General features: G+C 39.1%; 1 protein-coding gene across 1 annotated transcript in view; it reads right to left on the bottom strand.

Annotated features, from left to right (window-relative positions):
- LOC110046285 (uncharacterized) overlaps nucleotides 1-23,366 on the bottom strand; it is a 72,681-nt gene that overhangs the window by 44,433 nt on the left and 4,882 nt on the right. The window contains exons 2-6 of the mRNA XM_089298661.1: nucleotides 22,925-22,984; nucleotides 19,034-19,085; nucleotides 18,556-18,644; nucleotides 17,685-17,828; nucleotides 16,765-16,890 (exon numbers count right to left, since the gene is read on the bottom strand). Of these exons, the coding sequence (XP_089154787.1) occupies nucleotides 16,765-16,890; nucleotides 17,685-17,828; nucleotides 18,556-18,644; nucleotides 19,034-19,085; nucleotides 22,925-22,984 (471 nt within the window). The remainder of the gene's footprint in view (nucleotides 1-16,764; nucleotides 16,891-17,684; nucleotides 17,829-18,555; nucleotides 18,645-19,033; nucleotides 19,086-22,924; nucleotides 22,985-23,366) is intronic.

Below are 23,366 nucleotides of genomic sequence, written 5' to 3' on the forward strand. Positions count from 1 at the left end.
AAAATGACCTGCATTTCATATACATCAATCAAAACTTTGACTATCTTTGTTAAATTATCTTTGTTAGATTATAGAGCACATTCTGTTCCTTTATTCTCCAAATTAGGAATTTTAGACATTTATCAAATCAACACGTTTCAAATAGCTAAATTTATGTACTATTACCATAACAACCTGTTGCCTCCATTGTTTTTCAACTTGTTTTAGATAAACAGTCAAATTCATGGCTATAGCACCAGAACAGCCAATAATTATTACGTGCATCATTGCCGGACTAATCTAAGAGAATTCACAATTCTTTACCAAAGATCTGGAATTCCCTTTCTGTTACAATCACTTCTTTGTCACGTTTTCACAATTTTAAGAAAACACTGCTAGAGTTTTTAGTTAAATAATTACTGAACTGGCAAAGCTGCACACTGTTGCACTATTTATGTAACCGTGTTGTTAGGTACGAGGTGGCCTCAACTAAAAGCCTGATGGTTTCTAGAGGTCACCTCGCCTCACATTAAAATATTTATAAATACTGTATATTAAGTGAAAAGGCAAATAAACAAAATGAATGAAAAAAAAATATACTTACGAGAGTAGAAATTTGTTAATGCCACTGGAATTTTGCTGCAAAAGTTTTCACTTGACTCAATTACATGTAAGCTGACACTGTTTACATTTGTTTGATTTGCCACACAGTGATGAAAAAAGTATTTACATGTTAATAAATTCACAACGTGTAGTTCCAGAAAATATCCATACCTCTACCATGGAAGGAATTTTTTTAAGAACCCCATCCCTCTGGAAATTGCAATAAGCTGCATACATTTCTTTGAAAGGTTTGGTCTTTTAGGACCAAAACCCCACTTCCACCCCCAGGAAATTCCAATCCCTTCTGTGGCAGGAGTATGAATATTTTTCTGGAACTGCACAATGGATGTTTTCAGTAATACGGCAGCCATTTTTAATTCTGTTGTAACAGTTTCAAATAGCTATTCTGGGATGCTTAGGCGGCAAATATATACTGATTTGCCCCCTGACCGTCCCATAATAGCTATTTGAAAGAATAGGATTCAAAATGGCCACCATATTGCCTAAAAGGTTCCTTCCGACAATGTGGCATAGGATCTCTAACTGGATCTGGTGAGTTCGTTTCTGTCTCAAAATCCATTTTAACTGCTGCTCATTCCCATTTAACTGGCTGGAATATTCAATCATTATCTATCAACCCATATAGGTTATTGGGAGGCCATTACTCTATGGCATATTGTATCTTTGTTCACTTTATACTGTATTATACTGACAAGTCACTGCCTTTTTTATAATTTTGTAGGACTTAAATTTGTGGATTGAAAGAGAACTTGGTTCAGAGACACTGGTGCATTTAAAACTGCCAAGAAATCCAAGAAAAGCCATTTTGATGTGAAAACACAACACCCAACCAATCTTTAAAAACACGACCCTATAATTTGTAATTTTCGTCAAGCTTCATCTGAAACTCTTGATTTCACATGTGTCTAAAATCTACTTGTTGTTCCAAAATTGTTTTCAAAAATTTATTGGGTGGATGGCTTACCTGGGCTCTTGCCCATCGGGCAAGTAAGCAGAGAAAGTTACTTGCCCAACAGTAAAACCAACTTGTTCCAGACAAACAAGACAGGGGTTTTCTTGAGTCCTGCATGAGGTTAAGGGGCTGACCACAACAACAGTTTCCAGCATTTTTCAACAGTTCTATGTTAACAGGTAAATAGTACCATTTTTTCCGTTTATGCTAGCACAACAGCAGAGAATAAATGGTCAAATATTGGTGAGCAAATTATGATCATTTTCCTGATGGCACAAATTACCATGATGGCAACAGTATGATCTTTTAAAACACTCTTAATTTTAAGGTTTTAGTGCTTTTCACTCAAAAACAAATTCTGTGACCTTAATTATGAACATGGCAAACAAGAAGTTCTGTTCACAATTGAACAAAATTCACACATCAAAGTTGCTTTTAACAATTGTTTTCCTGCGGTTTATAACACTTATGCAACTTCATAAGGGCTTTAACCCATTGACTCCTGGAGCTTTTTGCCCAAAATGCATTTAATGGAGATTTTCTGCCTGGATGTGAGACAAATTAGCTCCAATCTTCTCAAAAAGGCATTTGCAACATAACAGCATGCCTTTCTTTCCACTAGCACTGTGTTTTATGACATTTTTGTTCAGGCATGTGCAGAAATCAAAATTTTGAGATGGGAAAGTGACCTACGTGTTAAGGCTTTTCGTATTTTAATTTTTTTTTTTCACCTTTAATTTTTCTCCCTTTCTTACCTTTTTGCGGCAGTGATTGACCTTCTACTGGGCTTGTTTCCAGTTTAAAAATTTCTGAGAAAGCATCATCGAGACGGGCAATTTTTATCATGGAGTAGCTAAGTGTCGTTGCAGGAAATTTTGCAGCATATTTTTCACTCAAATTCCTGAGCATTTTTGTGCATATCTTAGACTCCATTGAGCCAATCACTCTGATCTGGCTACCATTGGAGGTACTTTTCCTGCTGCAGAACTTGAGTATAGATGATAGCAATTTTGATCAAAGGTGATCACGTCAGAAGTGGAACAAAGGCCAATGATTGCCACGCCAGTTACAGCCGACACAGGAGTCAATGGGTTAAGATGGGCTTATAAATGGAGGTGCTTATATCTGAGGGGTCTGCAACTGGAAAAAAAGTTTCTTAACAAGCTATAGCTACACATGTTGATCGAAATAGGTTTTCAGTTACTGCTAATAAAGCTTTAAAACAACATGATGAAACGAACTCAAAGAAGGAAAACTAGAGGGCAGTACTATATCCGGGGGGTGCTTTACCATAACCCGATTCATTTTTTGGTTTGCAACTGGATAGCCCAGTGGGTCTCTCTATGAAAAACATCTGTGAGATTTGCAAGCTCAAATTCCCACTCAGTCAGGGTTGTAGGAAAGTGACGGTTAGGACAACTATCGAGCATGCTCTTGGTAAAATCTTGAGGCAATGGGAGCTTTTGATGCAAATTTATGGTTACTTTCTCCCCGACATGATTTCAACTTCACATTCTTCCATGCCAAACAAACACAAAGACCATGCATACGAGACTACGAAGAAGAAAAAAAAGAAAGAAACTTGACCAACACTTTGATGAGGCCTCATGATCTCAGTTGGCATTGCGCGTAATTAATCAAGATCAGGAGCCATAATCGGGGACGGAGACCGTAAGCGCGCGCCATTTCTAGTATTAGGGTTGTCCCCATGATATGGGACAATAATTCTATTTTTAGAACCAATTGCGCCATCGTCTGCGGCACACGCGCGTACATGCTGCGAGGATTTTTGCGGATGTCGCGCGGAGGAAATGGCGTCCGAAATTCCCGAAATGTTTCATGTTTTTGGCTCACAACTCAACGCGTTTTACGTCTGTTGGAATTTTGCTTAAGAGTGCCTGCCTGTAAAAATCAGACAAATTCTTAATTTCGCGGCAAGGGTCGAAAATTCGATTTCGCTAATATTCTTATGGTAGATAGGCTAGGGCATGACAAAAACTACTGGATAGTTTTTTTGGCAAAATATCCTTTTATTTCAAAGAAATATGCAAATTACCAAATTCCGTTAAAATCGTCATTTAACGCACCATTTTATTACACAAGTTTGAGAGCCTCGCATGCAAAACCACATCATTCTTCCGTCTTTAAAACACTCAAATATTTTTGTGCAATGTTTAAATGTGTACTGGGTTGATTTTAGGGAATGTTGCGTTGTCTTTTTGGGTGCAAAATAATTAAATTTCGAAGACATGTATTTCATTCACTTAAAAGTACTTCGTGAATATAATTAATTTTCACTATGTGCGAAACCTTCAAATGGATCAAGCTTCTGGTGGTTGAATCGCAGAAGGATGGTCTACAGATTCCTGTAAAAATTTCTTTGGGCAAATGATTGTTAGCGACGCGAGAGCTTTTCAAAGTACGTCAAAAATGCAAATATTTGACCATCCGTCGTCAAATTTCAATTTACGGGTTAGACGTATATTTTAGCATGTGCCACACGACTTGACCTATAATAAGTTGAAATAGACACAGAGCTGATTATTTCGAAATGTTCTAACCTTATTTGTTGTAAAAGGCAGGTCCAAAGCCGATTTGACGTGTTTCTAGTTGATCTCTCATCATTCGTCGCACATAAAGCAGAAGTTCGCTTTTGTTTACACAAGGTTAACGTCCGATGTACATCGCCTACCGTCAACCTATTATTGGTCGAATACTATGAATCTGTGACCATCTTTCTGCGCTTATGAACATCACTGCATCTAAGTCTAAAGCGGCTGAGTCATTTGTAGATAGTTGCTTACTTTACGCTTCGTCAAAATATTGCATTTGATCGATTGCTGACCATTGCTGATAAGCGTGTCGGCGCAGCACAATCTTACAGCCGTTATTTGTTCGTCACGCAATGCTGTCACGGCATATGCTGCACATTTTGATCTATTTTGTATAGAGTACTCTCGGGATAACTGAAACAATTTAATCATTGTTCATCTGTTTGTTCATATATATAATAATATGTGTATATTTATATAATCGCGTTCTATAGTGTACGTGGCGTCGGTCCACATCACGTCTCTTGTACGTTCTGACGTTTCAGACAACAGCTGATAAAGCTAGTGCCTGTACTCACTAGAATTTTAAGAAAATCGCCATAAGTAAATTATAGATCAATGAAGCAAGAACTAGCTGAAATGAAAATAGGAAATCACAACGTGTCTAATTCGTGAGAAAAACAGACTAAATTTAACTACTAATTAGGTGAGTAAATAGCCCTGGCCATGCCATTTTATTTGGCGTACTTTGTTTGCTTAGTGGCGAGGCATTGGTATGTTGTTGTCAATACAGTCCAAAATTATCTTCAGTAAAATATAATAAATAAAACACCTATTGACCGGTTACCTCCGCGGCCACCATTTGGTCATTCCGATAAGGGTTTCATTATTGTCTTTACCCCTATTAAGCGGCCACCCAAAATTTAAGAACTTTGTTTTGGAAAGGGCGATGGCAGATAAGAGTCTGAAATTGAAGGTGCATGACGAGTGATAATTCAAACACACGTCTATCATGATTGTCTTGAATGTTCACCAAGTAATTTATAGCCCGACAGTGAAAAATTAAATATTCAAGGTACACCAACCTCTGTTTAAGCGGCTAGCTCCATTAAGCGGTCACCACCCATTTCCCCGGGGTAGCCCACTGTATTACAGGTAAACCAAAAATAATTGCATAGCGCGAAAAGACCTAGGCATGAGTTTAGCGTTACAGTATTACGCAGGGCATGTAGGTAGCGGTGGTCGAGTAAAAGATAACAACAGGGGCAATGGTAAACTATTCATTCTTTTCATTTCTTAATTCAATCTCTTCCTACTCAACACGATTGTGTGCTCCCAGTGATTCCAAGCCTTACGGAGTCTTACGTATTAGGATAGAAATTGTCCTAGCCCTACCCCCTAAAATGGGATGACAACATTGCGTGACGAACAAGGAACCGCTGCCAGCAAAGATTCAAGCCATCAAACCATGATGATCAAACGTAATATTTTGGTGTAGTGCAAAGCAAGCAACTATCTACAAATAACTCAGCCGTTTTAGACTTAGTTGCAGTGGTGATCATATGTGTCGAAAGAGGGTCACAGATTCATGGTATTCGACCGTTAAATAAGTTGACAGTTGGCGATGTACATCGGACGTTATGTAAACAAAAGCAAACTTCTGCTTTATGTGCGACGAATGGTGAGAGAAACAGGTCAAATCGGTTTTGCACCTGCCTTTTACAGCAAATGAGGTTAGAACATTTCGAAATTATCAGCTCTGTGTCTATTTCAATTTAACATAGGTCAAATCATGTGGCGCATGCTAAAATATACGTCTAACCCGTAAATTGAAATTTGACGACGGATGCTCAAATATTTGCATTTTTGACGTACTTTGAAAAGCTCTCGCGTCGCTCACAATCATTTGCCCAAAGAAATTTTTACAGGAATCTGTAGACCATCCTTCTGCGATTCAACCACCAGAAGCTTGATCCATTTGAAGGTTTCGCACATAGTGAAAATTAATTATATTCACGAAGTACTTTTAAGTGAATGAAATACATGTCTTCGAAATTTAATTATTTTGCACCCAAAAAGACAACGCAACATTCTCTAAAATCAACCCAGTACACATTTAAACATTGCACAAAAATATTTGAGTGTTTTAAAGACGGAAGAATGATGTGGTTTTGCATGCGAGGCTCTCAAACTTGTGTAATAAAATGGTGCGTTAAATGACGATTTTAACGGAATTTGGTAATTTGCATATTTCTTTGAAATAAAAGGATATTTTGCCAAAAAAACTATCCAGTAGTTTTTGTCATGCCCTAGCCTATCTACCATGAAAATATGAGCGAAATCGAATTTTTGACCCTTGCCGAGTTATTTTTCATTTTTATGGACAGGGACTCTTAAGTATTTTCGTCGTAAGCTGCTCCAGTTTGAGTGAAGTAAGACAGTGTCGAATTTAGGTATGTTCCGCTGTAAGCTTATATATATCGCTGACCAAGTTGTGTTCCGACGGATGCTTCTTTTACATGACCTGTACATTACTCCACTTTAAATTTCACATATGTTGAAGATTAACAGCTTTTCCATTAGACAGCAAAAAACTAGCTGGATATGTTTAGATATAGCAGAGCCTCAGGGCTTCATAGTTTCCTAGCTCCTCTTGCCACACACTTGCGAGGAATTTGTCAGTCTATCGCGACCGAAAAGTAAAACAAAATAATTGCTAGTTTGAGTTTCGCTTGAATTTTAAGCAACGCTTGATGTTTCATCCAAGGCCCAATAACTTTACGTCCGTAGATACTGCTCAGTTTTATTCGTGTAAAAATCCAGTAAATTCTCTGTTGTCAATGAATGAGAGCGCCCGCCGATGCGTGTTTTCAGTACAGTCAGTAAACATGACAAATTGTACTTCCGCCGCACTTTCGTGTGAAAGCGTACATCGAACTCAAACAATAGCTCTATAGTTTTTAAATATGTTTAAGATTGATAAATGTTTGAGAACATATTAAAAGCTAAGCTGAAAATATGTGAATAAAGCAGAAATAATCAGCAAAGTTACGATGACGCTTTCTTTAATCAACTTGGAATAACGATTTCGAGTTTGTTGATCGAGCTATCAAAACTCCTTGTCTATTTTCATTTTCGCAGCGTAAAACTTCACTATGCTTATGTTGAAGAAACACACATGATGTTAGTAGCCTTTTTGCGTTCGTGAAATTTGTTACAGCATCTCAGCACAAAAGATAACGAAAGAAATCTTTGTCAAGATTTGTTGACAATTGAAAACACCGACTCGGACTTGAAAGTGCACGAGCTGCACTACGCAAATGAGCTAATTGTACGCGTCAGACTTTCCTTTCAAAAACTTTTGCAAACTCACCAAACAAGCAGAAACAATAAGAAACCGTCAAAACAGGTTTTGGTTATGATGAACCATTGTCTGAGAAACTCACAAATTAACTCGATACCAGAGTGTAGAGTTTTCTTGCTATATTCTTAAGTCAGAACAAACGCAAAAACATACGCGTAAGCTTACAACTAGCGTGAGCATATCTTAGTATTCATTCCCAGCGCGAGATTGAAGTCTTGTTTTCGACCCTGAAAAACCCACCTTTTCCGTTAGCTCAGAGCATAAAACTACATATAAGCGCCCTGGTTCGTATTCCCTGCCTTATTCCCTGCCATCGCTGTGAAAAATACGCAAAAGAATCTCTCAACTCTCACCATTTGATCACACAAAGTGACAACATCCACGCGAGAGCCCACGACACGTGCGTGAATCCGCGCGGATATATGACATCAGGATGGCGCAATTTGTTCTAAAAATAGAAAAATTGTCCCATATCATAGGTGCGCGCGAAACCCGAGACTTACGGTCTCCGTTCCCGATTATGGCTCCTGTCAAGATTCAACTCAAGTTTAAAAACAATTGTAAGGGTAGTTTTCGAGGGGCAACCCTAAAATATGAAATCCGGAATCCGGAATCCGGAATCCGGAATACAGTAGAACCCTGGTAGCTCAAACTCTGGATGGAAACAAAAGTTCGAGTTAGCGGAGGTTCAAGTTATCGGGATCAATTGAATATCCAGCTTGCCATCTTGATAAGTGATAGTTTACCCATTTTTCAGCACTTCAGTATACGGTACAGTGCAAATAAAACTTATCCCATCACAAACTGTAACACAACTATGCACCTTTCCCATGATATAATACAGTACTCAGTGACAGCTAAAAGCACCGCATCCGGTATGACTCATAAGATCAGGAAATGACTGTCAAATATGTCAATGATCGGTTGCACTAATTAAAATCAAATTGCAGAAGTGTTAGTTTTCAGTGTTTTTACCGATAACACGACAAGAAAAGCTAATGGGATGACATCCATAGTGAGTTACATGAACCAGAATTCAAGTTATCAGGGTAAATTTGATCAAGGGAAACAAAATAATTTAGTTCAAGTTAGCAGAGAATTCAAATTATCCGAGCTCGAGTTAACCGAGTTAAAATTACTGAAAAATGGGGTAAATCCGAGGGAAATGGGACTTAGTTCAAGTTAGCAGGAGAGTTTGAGTTATCCAAGTTTGAGTTACCGGGGTTCTACTGTATTTAAGTGGAGAATGATGACATAAAAATGGATGGCTAACTCTATCCATCCGAAACATCACTAACCCTGACCGGACAATGATTCATCTAGTAAATTGCGCTATCCACCTTTTGCACAACCAGGCCACATGTATAGCTAGAGGTTTGTTCAAAACTAGTTAATATGTTTTCAGTTTGTGGTTGAAGCTGAAAACAAAGAGAATTGACAACAGTAACAGTAACAGTAACATTTCTTTTTTCCCATATTTATTTACTGGACATTGCTGAAGTTAATGTTTTTTCTGTCGTCATTCTCAATTTCAATAATTCCAGATTCCGGATTCCAGATTCCATGTTTTAGCATTGCCCGTTTTAGAGCCACATTGGCTCTGAACCTCCTCCCATAGTTAATTATTTTTCCAACTTTGCAAAAAGTTGTGTCAAAACAATTCAATATTAACTGAAGCCACTGGACTTGCTATGGTAACATTTTCCTTCACAAAAATGGCCATGATTGGGAATTCACTTTGTATCATTATTATGGCAACAACTGTAAAATACTTGTAGCATTGATTCATCAAAGAAGAATTGCTGAAAAATACATGAAACCCTTTATGGGTGAATTGATACCTACGGTCAGTTCAACTCCAAACATAGTACCAGAACAGGACGGTAATTCACCCTCGCACCGTACGACACCAGGTAAATCCTGTTTATATCCTTTCACCGACACAAACACCTGATGTTCTGGTGAGAGTAGTCGCCCAAAATCCAGACGTTTCCCATCAATAAACATTTCATATCTCTCTTCTGAAGAAAAAATCGCCAAAAGCAAGTTCGCTTCTTCATCCGAAAGCCGAGATAAGTCCACCGTAGGACATTCAAGACGCAATGATTTACGATCAGTTCCAACAAGGGCTATTCTAGTTACATCTAAAGGTTGTTCAGCTCCAGGAATAGTTTCCAATAACTCTCCTCGTAGGACTTGAGTTGGTGTAGACTTCGTGGAAAGACCAAGCACCCAGATATTTCTCTCAAATGTGTAACCCGCACGATCAACAAGAAAAATATAGTTGTTATTGGGTTCTTCCATACCGCATTGCAGACAAATTAGCAACTACTTCGTGTTCTCTGCAGCAGAATAACTTGTAAAACAGGAACATTAACCACGACAATCTTCCATTTTTTTAAGGAACTTTCCCAACGGCCTGGTTTTCGTGAGTTATTCCGAGAAATGTTCAGATATTCAATGACATAATATATAGATTTAGGCCAGCCTAAAAGCGTAGCTCCTGGGCCAAGTTGTTCAGAGCCCGATTAAGGGCCCATTAACCGATCTTTCAAGCCGTTGCTAAGGAAAATTTATACTCATATAACCTCATCATTTTTAGTTAGTTCAGAGTCATTTCATGTGTTTTAACTTTTTCATGATTAGTAACACTAGTGATGACGTCATCAGGCCACGCCCATGGTCCTGTGACTAATACTGAAAAATCGCAAAGGCTCCCAAGCAAATTACTTTACCGGGATTTTTTTCATTGATTTAATATTTTAATTTATTATATAGAGAAGAGTGTTTTACTGGGAACTAAACCACTCGTAGATTCCATACGCCACTTCATCCGGGACCCGAGTGGGGTATTTTCCGTATGTCACCTTTGTGAGTGTCGTATCGTTCAATGACGTCACGATTCCCGCCTTTTGCTTTTGTTGAATTGGTTTCAATATTTAGTCTCCATATAATAAAAAGAACATTACACGTTGGCTCGAAGATATGAATTTTATGTTCTCGTGGCAAGAACAATATCTCACGAGTGAGCGAAGCGAACGAGTGAGATATTGTTCTTGCCACGAGAACATAAAATTCATATCTTCGAGCCACCGTGTAATATCGTCTATTTAAATCCTCATTACGCTATGCATAGATTTTGTTTCATTTATAAAAGGTCAGATTTTGAGAGAATTTCAAAATATTAAAAAATTCGTAATTTTCTGAAAAAAGCATGATTTTGAAAAAGGAATGCATAGCTATCTTTCCAACGTTGGCTTTGATCGAAATCCGTCGAAAAGCCTGGATTTAATGAAAAACCGCGCTTCCTTTAGCATTTAAAGAAACCGGAAGTGCTCCCGATATATATTGGAAGTTACCCTATCATCGCGCGCGCAATTTACACTACCAGCGTACTTCGGTAAGATCAAACAAAGCCACACGGAGTTAGTTTTTCTCTTTCTATTGCTCTTGTTTTTCTGTCTTTTTCTTATTTTGTCTCTGCTTGTACTTTTTTTACTTTGTATTTTGTGAAACACAAAGAAAAACATCTAAAATGTAAGCGAATTTGGAAGTTATTGAGTTGTTTTTATTTTCCGCGCTCAGGCTGACGTGAGTAACCGGAAGAAATTTCACCTCCTTAGCAACGCGCGTGAGCGCGCGCATAAATCGGTTAATGGGCCCTTAAGCTAACCCAGGATAAGGTAGAATTTTGATTTGAGTTTTGTAACTTTGTGGTGAGGTTTTCTGTATATTGGCGTTCTGTTTTGAGTTTTAACACAAAACAAAAACAGTGAAAACTGTTAAAGTGCACCTAGCCCCAAAAAATTTTTTCGCTTAAACGAATCCACTTGTTATTTGAAGCATTTGGGCGAAAGACATTTTGAATTTGGTTGAATCCTCGATTTCCTATGCCCTTTCAAAGTTGCGCTTGAAGTGTTGCAGGACCGCGTTTTAGGGTGCAGCGGTTGTTGATGACATCTACCCAGGAACCAAACACAATGGCGCCTCTGCTCGAGAAAATGGACATCAAAATTAATCGTTCCGATGTATTTTGGAACTAAAACGTCCAGGTTTTGTTTCAGCATCATTTCTTTTTCGTCACTGGAGTCAGAGTTAAGTTTCGATTCGGAAGACTCAAAAATAAACTTCGATCGAGCACGTTTGACAACTGTGAACTCACTGCTTGGAGCTTTGAGAGCAATTTACAATATTTCAAGCGACAAAGTGGAAGACTTCTTCGCAGATGAGCTGCTTGTATATTAGGAATGGAAAGCTAGATACGAAGTGGAGGAGCAGGCAAACGAAAAGCAGGAAAAAAAAAAACTCAAGGACTGCTTTGGATGATAATTTCATCACCCAAACACAAGATTCCCCTGCGTGTTTATAGCCGGTTTAGATTTGTCCTTAGCGAGAATGTATTTTGTCAAGGTAAGATTGTTGTATTAAATCCACTTTGTGTTTTACTTTCTGTTGAATGCTTCATGTTTATGAGAGCGACGTAAGTGTTGCAGTTTTCGAGACATGATGACCTCCAAAACACTGGCTTCGATCGATTGAAATCGTACTGTTTGGACCTGTAGTTTTGAAGCTGCAGGAAGCAAGAGGGAAGGAAAGATTTCATACGATTACCAATTTCACATTGTCACACGTTTTAAGTCATAACTCCTAATAATCAATGCAAATTTTTCTCAAAGTTTGCAGTGAAATTTGTCGGAAAAGCGAAGAGGATGTGTTCCCTAAGCGGTCCGCAGATATTGTTACGCGGTCATATTTTCGAAACTATTGCACAGAATCTTTGTGGCAATGCTGATTTCCAAACCTTCGAAAAACTCTGTGAGTCTAACAATTTGGTTATCATGTAATTCTAAAGGATTAATCTTCGACTTTTATCTAAATCGAAAGAGAAATAAGTGTTGGTTGGCGGCGTACAGTTGCGACCTATTTACATATCAGTATTGGTCGTAACGCTCACCTTGATCATGATCGATCGCACAACTTTGCCGGCTATGTTATAAATACTGCGGGATTGGAAGATATAGGTTGTCGATAGTATTTCTATAAATTGCTGGTTAACTTTAAGTAGAAAATCTACGAAAATAGCGTGTGAAAGTCTGCGGAAAAAATTCCAGTGAGAGTTCTTCAATGGTTCTCAGACTCAGTTCACTTGTTTCGGTTTGACAAAATCAACCATCGTTTACGTCTTTATTGTACCATTAGCCGATCATTGTCAGTAAATTGTATAGAATATCTTTCTTTAAATCTGGGTTATTGCTGCAACAGCCGATAGCACCTCTGGAAGGCGTTTCTGTGCACTTTTCGAATGTGTATTGCAGCATCCTGAAGGAAATGCAGGGTCTGAAATTAACTTTTTTTGGCAGACGCCAACTGGCGACTGAATTTTTTTTCAGTCGCCATATGGCAAAATGTGGTCGCCAAAAAGTGTCAGTAAAATATTTCCTTCTCAGCGAAACACAAACCAAAATTTTTGGTCGCCACGGGCTTGCCCGCAAAATATTTGCAATCGATGGAATCAGGAATCAAAACAGTGCTGAAATCATCTTTTGACCACTTTGACAGATTTACATTTCGGATCATGTGTATTTTGTGCACCCCTCGACCGATATATCGGTCGACATATCGACCGACACTCGACCGAGGTATCGGCCGATATATCGACCGACACTCGACCGATATGTCAGTCGACATATCGACCGACACTCGGCCGACATATCGACCGAGATATGTCGGTCGACATATCCTCGACCGATATATCGGCCGAGATATCGGCCGAGTGTCGGTCGATAGGTCGACCGAAACATCGGTCGAGCGTCGATCGATATAGCGGCCGACACGCGGCCGATACTTTGACCATTGACTGTCGGTGGAATATCGGTTGACATTCGGTGGTATATCGGTCGACTGTCGTATAATATAAGTCAAAAGCTTCGACTGCCAGTGTCAGATGTATAAGTTATGCGCATTTCATCCTTTTTTGATCAACCTTAAAAATTTCTGAAGGCTTTATGTTCGGATCATTCAGCCACTGTCAAGCAAGAAATTCAAGTGAAATACTGCCAAATACACAAAATACAGTTTACAGGAAAAAGGATAAGGACGATGAAGGATAACAAGGCGCTGGAATAGAACTGATGAAAGACAAGCAAGTCTTGAATTTGACCATGCATTGCACTAATGCTTTTGCTGTTTTTTGATCTTTACATTTCCTTGCATGGAAGAGGGGTTATTGAACGACTTAAAATTTAAGAGAGTTACGCAAGCATTTGACAAAACAATCAAGGTAAAACAAATCAAAAAACGCGAATTCACGTTTAAGCAGCTTTTTCACACCGCCATAGCTGTCGTGGTATCTGGCCTTCACTGGCGTAGTCCCTATGATTTTTCTGGTATGGAACGGGGCTGGGTTTCAGCCTTGCCCTGTCGTACTTGTTGTTAAATCATTCTACTAAGGCTACGCTTGTTTTCCACATGTACTCTAACTTGTACTTCTTGGTTGGGTATATTCAAGAAGATGTGATAATTGTCCCTTTTTGGTATGTTATATATTTTTTTTCCCGGTGGTGGTACTCTCTTGTATATATCTTATTTTTATCTCATTTTTAATAGTAATTAATAGTAATTCCCTTCCCGTTATAACGGCCGTATGTCAATCGTGTCAAGCCGTGACGTTACCTTTTTGTGCTACTTATCGATAAGATTATAACGATGATAAGTTATGTGAGTGGGTCTGGTGGGGCAATTCCTTATTTTTTCTTTTTTTCTTTTTTACCAAAAAACCCTAACCTCCGGCTAAGACACGGAAAATAGCCTCTGTGTGCATTTATCCGTAAGATTATTGGGCAAGAAGAAAATAACGTATTGGTAATTTTTTTTAGCCTGCGAGAGCATCGGGTTTTTCTGGCTCTAGTTTCCAATTCCAGCCGCCGAGAAAAACCCGAGAGGGAGAAGCGACTACCAGAAATACATGTACGTCTGCGGTTCGCAATCGAAAAGCAATCCGACCGATCGGGTTAGATTGAGGTCGATTGATTTTTGGTTCGGTTTTGTTCGATTCTGACTACGCCAGGTTTATACAAAGAAGCCTCTGAGAAGCGGGGGGTAGAACAGGGATATCTGCGCTGCTGAGCAGACGTTACTAACCTAGGTTAAATTACGTCTGCGACGCAGGCTACAGTCACCAGTATCGGTGAAGTATCGGTGGAATGTCGGTAGCCTATCGATCGACATGTCGGCCGACAATCAGACAACCACTCTCGGTCGACATATCGACCGACATATCGGTCGAGTGTTGGGCGATATATAGACCGACACTCGACCGATATATTGACCGATATGTCGACCGACATATCTCGGTCGATATATCGGCCGAGTGTCGATGGATATGTCGACTGACATATCGGTCGAGTGTCGGTCGATATATCGGCCGATACCTCGGTCGAGTGTCGATTGATATGTCGACCGATATATCGGACGAAGGATGCACAAAATACACATGATCCTACATTTCCACCTTTTGACGCCCAGAGAATATCTAAATCTTCATCTAATTTCTTCGCCGATGTTCCGTCTCCACTTTGTAATAAATTACGGAAAGATTTCAGAACATCTTTGGATACCACATCGCCCGAATAAATTCATGGCGAAAGAACGCATGGGGCCTCTTGCGTCCGCAATACATATATTATGGGAAACCGCTGAAAAAACATGGCGGCGAAGCTTCGCACTGATCGTAGCTGTAAAACGTTGTGGTAGATTTATAATAACAGGAAAATCGGTTATATACTTTAAAAGCAGCGGAAAGGTAAAAGGGAAGTGACCAATTGGCGGGCGGCTTTGAATTTTATTTTAATCGATTAGGCTGAAATCAAAGTTATTGTTTGTGTAATTATCGTGGCATGAAATAGTTAATCGCCCGCTGGCGACCAGTTGTGAAATTCTGGTCACCAGTGCAAAATTTTTAGTTGCATTGGCGACCAGGAAAGCGCAATTTCGGACCCTGAAATAAGAGGATGTAAGATATCCAACCTTCCTGGGTAGACGTCACAACAGCCGCTGGACCCATTCTCCTCAATCTCGGTCGCGAAACAAAATGGCTGTGTTTTGGAGCTATTTTTGAGATTTCGTCGGGCCACAGAAAAGTGTTTCAAATAAGTAGATTTGTTTTAGCGAAAAAAATTTGGGGGGGTTTTAACTTCTAGTCCTGGGTTAGCGTTAACCAGCTTCCAAACAACCCGGCCCCGTTTTCAACAAGTTAGCCTGACACGAGCCCGCGATCCAATCGAAAAACAGCACTTGATCAGCGCTAAACCTCCATAAAACAAATGACCTCGATGAGCTCTAAACTTGAGCCGCAATATGGTCACGTGATGCTGGTCAGCGGATACCTTGTTTTGACAGATGTCAGTTGGTCATAACATGTGTGGCTAATATCAAAGAAGGACACGGTAAACTAAGTCTGCATGTCCCTCTCAACCTATTATTTGAAGTATGGCCGCCATGTTGCGCGACTCCGTCGTCGTCGTCGCCATCGTGCGTACGCGCCCACGAGCAATACCGCTAGCCATGATAACCACGAGAAAATCCATTTACGGGCTTCTTTTTCTTTCCTATATTGGTATGGGGCTCCGCTTGGCGGCCCTTCGGGCCGCCAGAGCTCCGCTATTAAAATTCAGCTTGATAGTGAGGCCTAGAGGACACAAACAAAAGAAATGAATAAACAAGGTCATTAAATTTCCTTTGTTTGTGTCCTCTAAGCCTCACTGCCAAGCTGAATTTTAATATATCAAAAACGGTCCATTGTAACTATGTAAAATATTGTTTACTTTGTTTTTTGAGGAAAATCAAACCCGGGTGGTTTCATTATAGCCAAATAATTTTTATTTTTTTTGGAAAAAAATTTGAAAATTCAAGGTGCCTCTGAAACCTATGTATACAGTTTTTTAAAACTTTGCCAAAAGTTGCGTCTTATCCTTCTTACCATGAATTAGCTTTGGAAACATGTCTTAGTCTCAGGTTTTGCTGGTGTAGATGTAACCAACTGTACAAATGAAACATGAGACAACAATTTGGGCTACAAACTCCTGATAATTTTTTTTTCACTGTACATATCAGACATGCATAGTCACAGTGTCCAACCAGGCCAAGCTTTTGCAGAGAAAACCTGAGATTTACTGGACGTATGTCTGATGACCAGCTGTTATTTTCAGGCTTGTATTAGCTATTACTTAATTTTGTAAAAAACAAAATCATGTACCAAAAAATAAACCTATTGTAAGTTAACCTATTCTACTCACCACTGCTCCCTTTTTCGTCAAGTATCCTTCCTTAATTGGTTTAATAGTACTGGTGGTACCAGCAGAACCTGATCGTATGAGTGAATCACTGGAATAACTTCCACCATCACTGTCTGAGTCTGCCATCTACATCAGAGAATTAATGACACAGACTCAGCTTTGAATTTATTTTATTAAATAGCAGTACTCAGCTGAAGTAAGGGACAAAACTGATTTAAAACTTGTGGATGAAACAAATCTGAACCTGGTGATAAAACATAATTCTTCCTTGAACAATGAACAACTTTACTTCAAATATGCTCACTGTAATATTACTTTGTTCTAACTCTTCTACTTTAATTGGTCTGTACATGTAAGTAATGGGTCTCAGCTGGGCTTCAATAAAACAGTAAAGGAATGCAGCGGTAGCAGCTGAAGGGGTGCCAAGCGGAGCACCATAACTATAGGAACAGAACCACATGAATGTATAGAAGTAGAAAACCATGCAATTCTTTTCTCATGGTCAACATGGTTAGTGGCATGGATCACGGGTGCATGTGCCCCATGACAACGATGATGACCTATAAAACATGACGGCCATACTATAGCTAATAGTTCGACCAAGACATGTAGCCTTGGTTTACATAGTACATCTTTGATATTGGACATCCATGTTATGATCAGTTGACACCTGTCAAAACAAGGCACCCGCTGACCAGTATCCCTTGACTTTACCAGGGGCTAAGGTTTAGAGCTCAAAAATCAAAAAAAAAAAAAAAAAAAGGTTTAGAGCTCACTCAGGTTTAGAGCTCATTGAAGTTGACCGCAGCCCAGGTACTGGTTTTTGAATGGATCGCAAGCTCAAGCCAGGTTAATTTAGTCAGAAGCTCCACATTTAGGTTTGGCTAAATATCTATATACTTAATGTTAACATTTCTCACCTTTCTGACAGGTGTCCTGACTACTGTTCCTCCAATAATTTTTGTTTCAAAGCAAACACGTTCTGGTTTTTCAGCCTCTGTACTATGATTTGCCAATTTATCTTTCCCAACCATAGAGTCTTCCGTTCTCTTAGAAGGATTCACCTGAGAAATAACAAACGTTGTAAGGTCTTCAATGACTCTAAAAAGTAAAACTAAATCCAGTTAAAGTTGAACACGAAATCAACTCTAGAGAAATTGTCACTCTTTAAAATTTAACATGAAATGCCTACTAGGATCACGCCCTAAAGGCATCTGCAGTCAAGTGTTGATCGATACCCTCGATTGACCCGCAATCAACACTCGATCAACATCTTCATCAACACTTGATCAACATCCCGCTTGATACTCAGTTGACACCAAATCGACACTTGATCAACATCTCTATTGACACTTGACCAACAGTCGGCCAACAGTCCACTGAGCGTTGACCGACTCATATGCATCAATCAAAACTTAGTTGCCTCTCGAATGACTGTTGACCAAAATGTCAATCCAGTGCCAACTGATGTATCAATGGAATGTTGATTGAGTATTGATCAAGTGATGATTAAGGATCAATTGAGGGTCGATCGAGGGTATCGACCAACAGTCGACCACGGATGACTTTAGTACGCATGATCCATATCAACTAGAGACCAGTTTATTTGTTATAATTATTTTTGTTATTTACAGAAGGCTGACCATCGGCTGCTCTGCATCCACTGCCTATGGTTATAGTCAAAGCCTTCGTCAGGTATAGTGTAACCTATCCAGGTATTGGAGACTTTGTGAGATCAACTTGGCATTATGCTTGCGCAAACATGTGGCAGCTTTACTTTGTGGTACTTACAGCAGCTTTGCGTAGTGTTCTCATCCATTCTTGAGTACCTTCTTCTGTGTCTGCCCGTACATAAAATCTCTCATTACATGTTTGAATCTCTATTGAAATAGAGAGAATGGAACTGGCGTGAGTTTAATTAGTTTACTGGTCATGTAATAATAATAATAATAATAATAATAATAATAATAATAATAATAATAATAATAACTTTATTTATCCTGGTAAAGACCGGTCAGTCGATCAAGATATAGATTGACTGGTATTAATCGGTGACCAGTATAAAAAGCATTAAAAAATGTCTATTCTATTGTGGGACTTTTAAATCAATGCTGACAGTTTGGGAGAAAAAGAAAAAGAATTGTGACAGCATAAAACGAATGAAAGTTCAATTCTTTCTCTACATGTACTTTGACTTCATTAGGTTAAGGAGACAGCAAACATTGAATTTGATTTTTATTATTATGCTAGAAAACACATTTACGCATACCTATAGATCCATCATACTTTGATTTGTCCGCAGTTTTTGATTTGTCCTCAATCTAGCATTGAAAAACAAAACAAAACAGATCACAAGGCTGCTGCCTAACAGGTGCCCAGTCTCCTGAGGCGCCTAAGTTACGAGTGCGGGCGACTAATGTTTTGTTCAAGGAGTCTGGGTGGGTGCCTAAACATGGAGTTTTCATTCCCAAGTTATCTGTCCGATGACCAATCTTCTCACGAAATCGGTCAAAAATCATTCACACAATAAATTAAACGTAAAACAACAGCTACTATGGTCCTGTTTTGCTTTTATCACGAGAAATATGGGCCAAAACATGGCAACAAAGTCTCTCTCCGTTCACAAAACAGCCGAAAACAGCCATATTTGAAAATCGCCCTATAATGAATGCATTGCCAGCTCAGTATTGAATAAATGTACATCATGTAGGCCAATGGATTGTGTCTCTGTTGATGCCTTACTGATTCCAGTTGCAAAATAACTAATTGATAAGAAATATTTTTGGAACTGGAGTGATGCTGCTGCTGACATTATTGAATAAAGAAAAATGTGTCTCAATTCTTGGGCTTTCTTTGTCCAATACTTGAGAAAACTTCACTTAGATGTACTGAATGAATTTCTTTAGTTTCTGAAAGGATAATTCAAGTAACTAGCCAGCAAAAAGAACACATCATTGCAATTCTTTTTGCATACTAGGGTTTTATATTTTAAATTATCAAAAACAAACTGTCACGACTCCGCCCAATATACAAGAATATATTTTCTCCAAAGAAGTGGCCAATATTAACTACTTAATAACCGAGAGTGAGGTCGTTAAGGGAAAATCTCAAACTGAGGCCTTGCCGTATTGACCGAGCGATAGCGAGGTCAATACGGTAGGCCGAGGTTTGAGATTTTCCCGTAACGACCGAACGGTCGAGGTTATTAAGTTGTTTATTATATGGCCCATGAATTAACGAAAAGAAAAAAAGGATTCGAGCGGAAGTCGTCAGTTTACATCCGGCGATGCGCGCGTTTACCGATTCATTCATCGTCTCAAACCCAGGGCAAAACTACACAGTCAGTGAACTTCACCACTGTATTACGTATTCCGTAAAAATACACATTTCTTTACGGGAAAAGTGATTGTCACAGCCTCAAAAAGGTGTTTTAGTATAGTGGTGCCACAAGTTGATGGGGGAGTTTTTCCGACTTTTGTTGCGAAATGTCAACGCACATGGAAAAGACAGAAAGTGCTTCAAAATAGTCCAAACCAACGGTCTTTCGGTGAAACAAAATACTAATGCTTCAGAATGCATTGCTTAGAATGACTCGATCTCCGCATTCGCTTTCGACAAAATATCTTCACTTTCTTCATTCTGGGATTTATGGATGACCTTTTCATGCCTTGTGAACGTCTAAAACTTCCTGCAGTTATTAGAAACACCGCTACCGACAGAAACCGCTTGATTGTTTACATCTGATGATCCTGGAAGCTGATTTACCCTTGCTTGTGTAAAGCAAGGGAATATATTTGATGAGAACTGTGACGGAGTTTAATATTTCTGTAATTGTTGTGACTGAGATGATATCTTATAAGTTTCTTTGTTGTGTTCTGCTCAGGATGCATGACAGATCTGCCAATGGTGTGTTTCACTTAGCGATTTTAGCTTTACTTAAAACTCGGCAAACTTTGATTGTTTTTCACTAGTGTCCGCCAAGGTTACCGGCTGGTGAGTCACAAACGACTTCTATACAAATTTTATTAAGGAAAAATTTCTAAACTTTTAGCTACTTACTTTCTCTTACTGTTTTTAATCGGCTTTCATCGTTTCAATGCGCTTGAATTTTCAGAGCCGGGTTCTTCCTAATTTGCATAATCCGTAATCGGCCCGTGGGCATTACGGCTGCATAATGACCGCTCAGATCTCGCTCTTAGCCAATCAGAGCGCGCGTTATATCGGCCACAAGCCAAAGCCATATAATAAAATGCAGTAATGCTGCCTCAAAATCACCTTTAGCTTATACTAATGTCCCAAGCCCGGGGAACAGTGCTCGACCTTAGCGTTAGTCCACCAGCCCACGGCTAGTAGAAAATGGGTTTGGGCTACTAAAATTTCATAACAACTAGCCACCGGGCTAGTCAAGGTACATGTAGAACAGGTTTGAGAAAGGCAAATAAAGGGAAAAAACCAGTTTTAGTTGATCGCGATGGAGAAAAATAAATTAAGAAACTTATCAGTTATCTTGCATTTTGCGATCGATAACTCCATTTGTGGTGAGTAGGATTGGTAGGAGGACTGAACACTAGTGGGACCCAGTAATTCACGGACACGCTGCCAGGTGATGACCGCCATCTTTGATTTTGATCGGGGGCCTCGATCAGCAGTGATGAAGAGGATAGACTCTTTTTTCATGAAATGCGATACTCCTAAGAAGAAAAAGCGTGATGACAAGCAAGTCAAGGAAGATGAAGCACAGCCAAGCAACTCACAACTGAAAAATCCTTCAAGTGCTGAATGGACAAGCGACTCAAGCTCGTACCTCGCCAAAGTAGCCCGACGCTTTCATCCCGAGTGGACCACAAAGAATGGACACAAACTAAAACTAATAGGATTTACAAGTCCTTATTTGCCTCACATAAAGTGCTAACAATAATAACTCTTGAACTCTATCATTCAATCACTAAATGACATTGAATACAACTTTTTAGTGACTTTGTAACCAGAGATTTGTACCAATCCTAGTCATGTGAACTTAAGGACAGGCTGAAGATCAAGCACTTTCTTCATGTACTCTTTCTTGTAACTTGATATTTTTTTATTATCACTAATAAACAAGAGCTTTTGTTGATTCTAGTTATCTCAAAATAAGATCAACAGCAACATTGTTAGTATTCAGACAAATGGCCACATTCGATATATCAGTATTCTAACATGGCTCCGACGCTTTTGCATGAAAATTGTAAATTTTTTAAAGTTTCGTTTGTCTCTCAATTCCCAAAAGAGACTTGATTACAAAGAAAACAACACAAATATAGAAGTTTGTCCTGAAAGTCTTGGAGCCATGTTAGGATATTGATATATCGAACGTGGCCTATTCAGGCTTAGACTTGCCTCTGGTTGGGCTCAGCAAGTGTGTGGCAAGAGCAAAAGTTCAACTCAGGCTTGGCTACCAGCTGATGACTGTTGGCTAGTAAATTTCAAACCTCACTAGCCTAAGGACTAGTAAGTTAAAAAGTTAAGGTCGAGCACTGGGGGATGGAAAGCACATTTCAGTGAGGCCAAATTCAAACCCCTTAAATGCCTCTTTCATTTTTATTTGTTTTCATTTGCAGCTTGTATTTCATGATTTGTACAATGTATTTTGTCCTTTTAAAATAGAATTGCAAAACTCAAAAACATAAGCAGCAATATAAGTTTTCGTAAAAAAGCTGCAGAACTTGCATGGATACACCAATTATTGAGTTTGTTTGACCATAAATACATGTAGCTTTCTTTCTCAGTCATGACCTGATCACTTTGCTGAACGCTTTAATTCAAAAATTTGATTGATATTAGACCATACTAGTGTCTCACGGAAAATCTCTGCCCCGGACCCGTCCCCTAAATTTCCACAATACACTCCCCCCCTGTCTTTCCCAACCTCCCCAAACCCCCGGATTGACCACAGCAAATCTTATCCTGGGCTCCTAAAAAAGTGGCTTGGGCTCCTAACTTTTGAAGTAAGGAACCCAAAAGGGCTCCTTAAAAATTTCCTTAGGCAACAGCCTTGGATCATGACAAATTTGAACATGATTTAATACAGAATATAGTTAGACTATAGATACAACAATCAGCCATATTTACTTTGCTTTTAAATATCTGTCAGTGACCTAATATAAAAACTCAAATGTCAAACCTTGGTTATGAGCCTGATGTTAATTTCACTTTCATAAGCATCCCAATTCAAATATTCTTCCTGTGACGAAAGAGCAGAGAGAACAAAATCATACGCTAATCACATGCACCTGTAGATCTGCATGGCCAATCAATGGCTCAGAACCTCTTTCAGCAACACAGCATACTTATGCATGTCATGTACATGCTTCCTAAAATGGTTGTGATTAATTCTTAGTGTCAGATCAGCTCAGATAGAGGGGAACACCGCAGGGTGCACCCCTGACTAACACCAAGGACCATCACAATGATTGCCCCATCTCTTTAACAGAACTTAACACACATGTGGTCCATGATGGGAGTGCATTAGGAGTTCTGGCAATCTGTTGCATAAAGTGATTCATGGGAAAAAGGTACTCTCTCTCAGGTTCAATTTACGGTGAACAATTAATATATTTACTCAA

This window comes from Orbicella faveolata, unplaced genomic scaffold, assembly GCF_042242905.1.
Source record: "Orbicella faveolata isolate gen_17 unplaced genomic scaffold, um_ofav_v1 contig_3, whole genome shotgun sequence".
Taxonomy (NCBI): Eukaryota; Metazoa; Cnidaria; class Anthozoa; order Scleractinia; family Merulinidae; genus Orbicella; species Orbicella faveolata.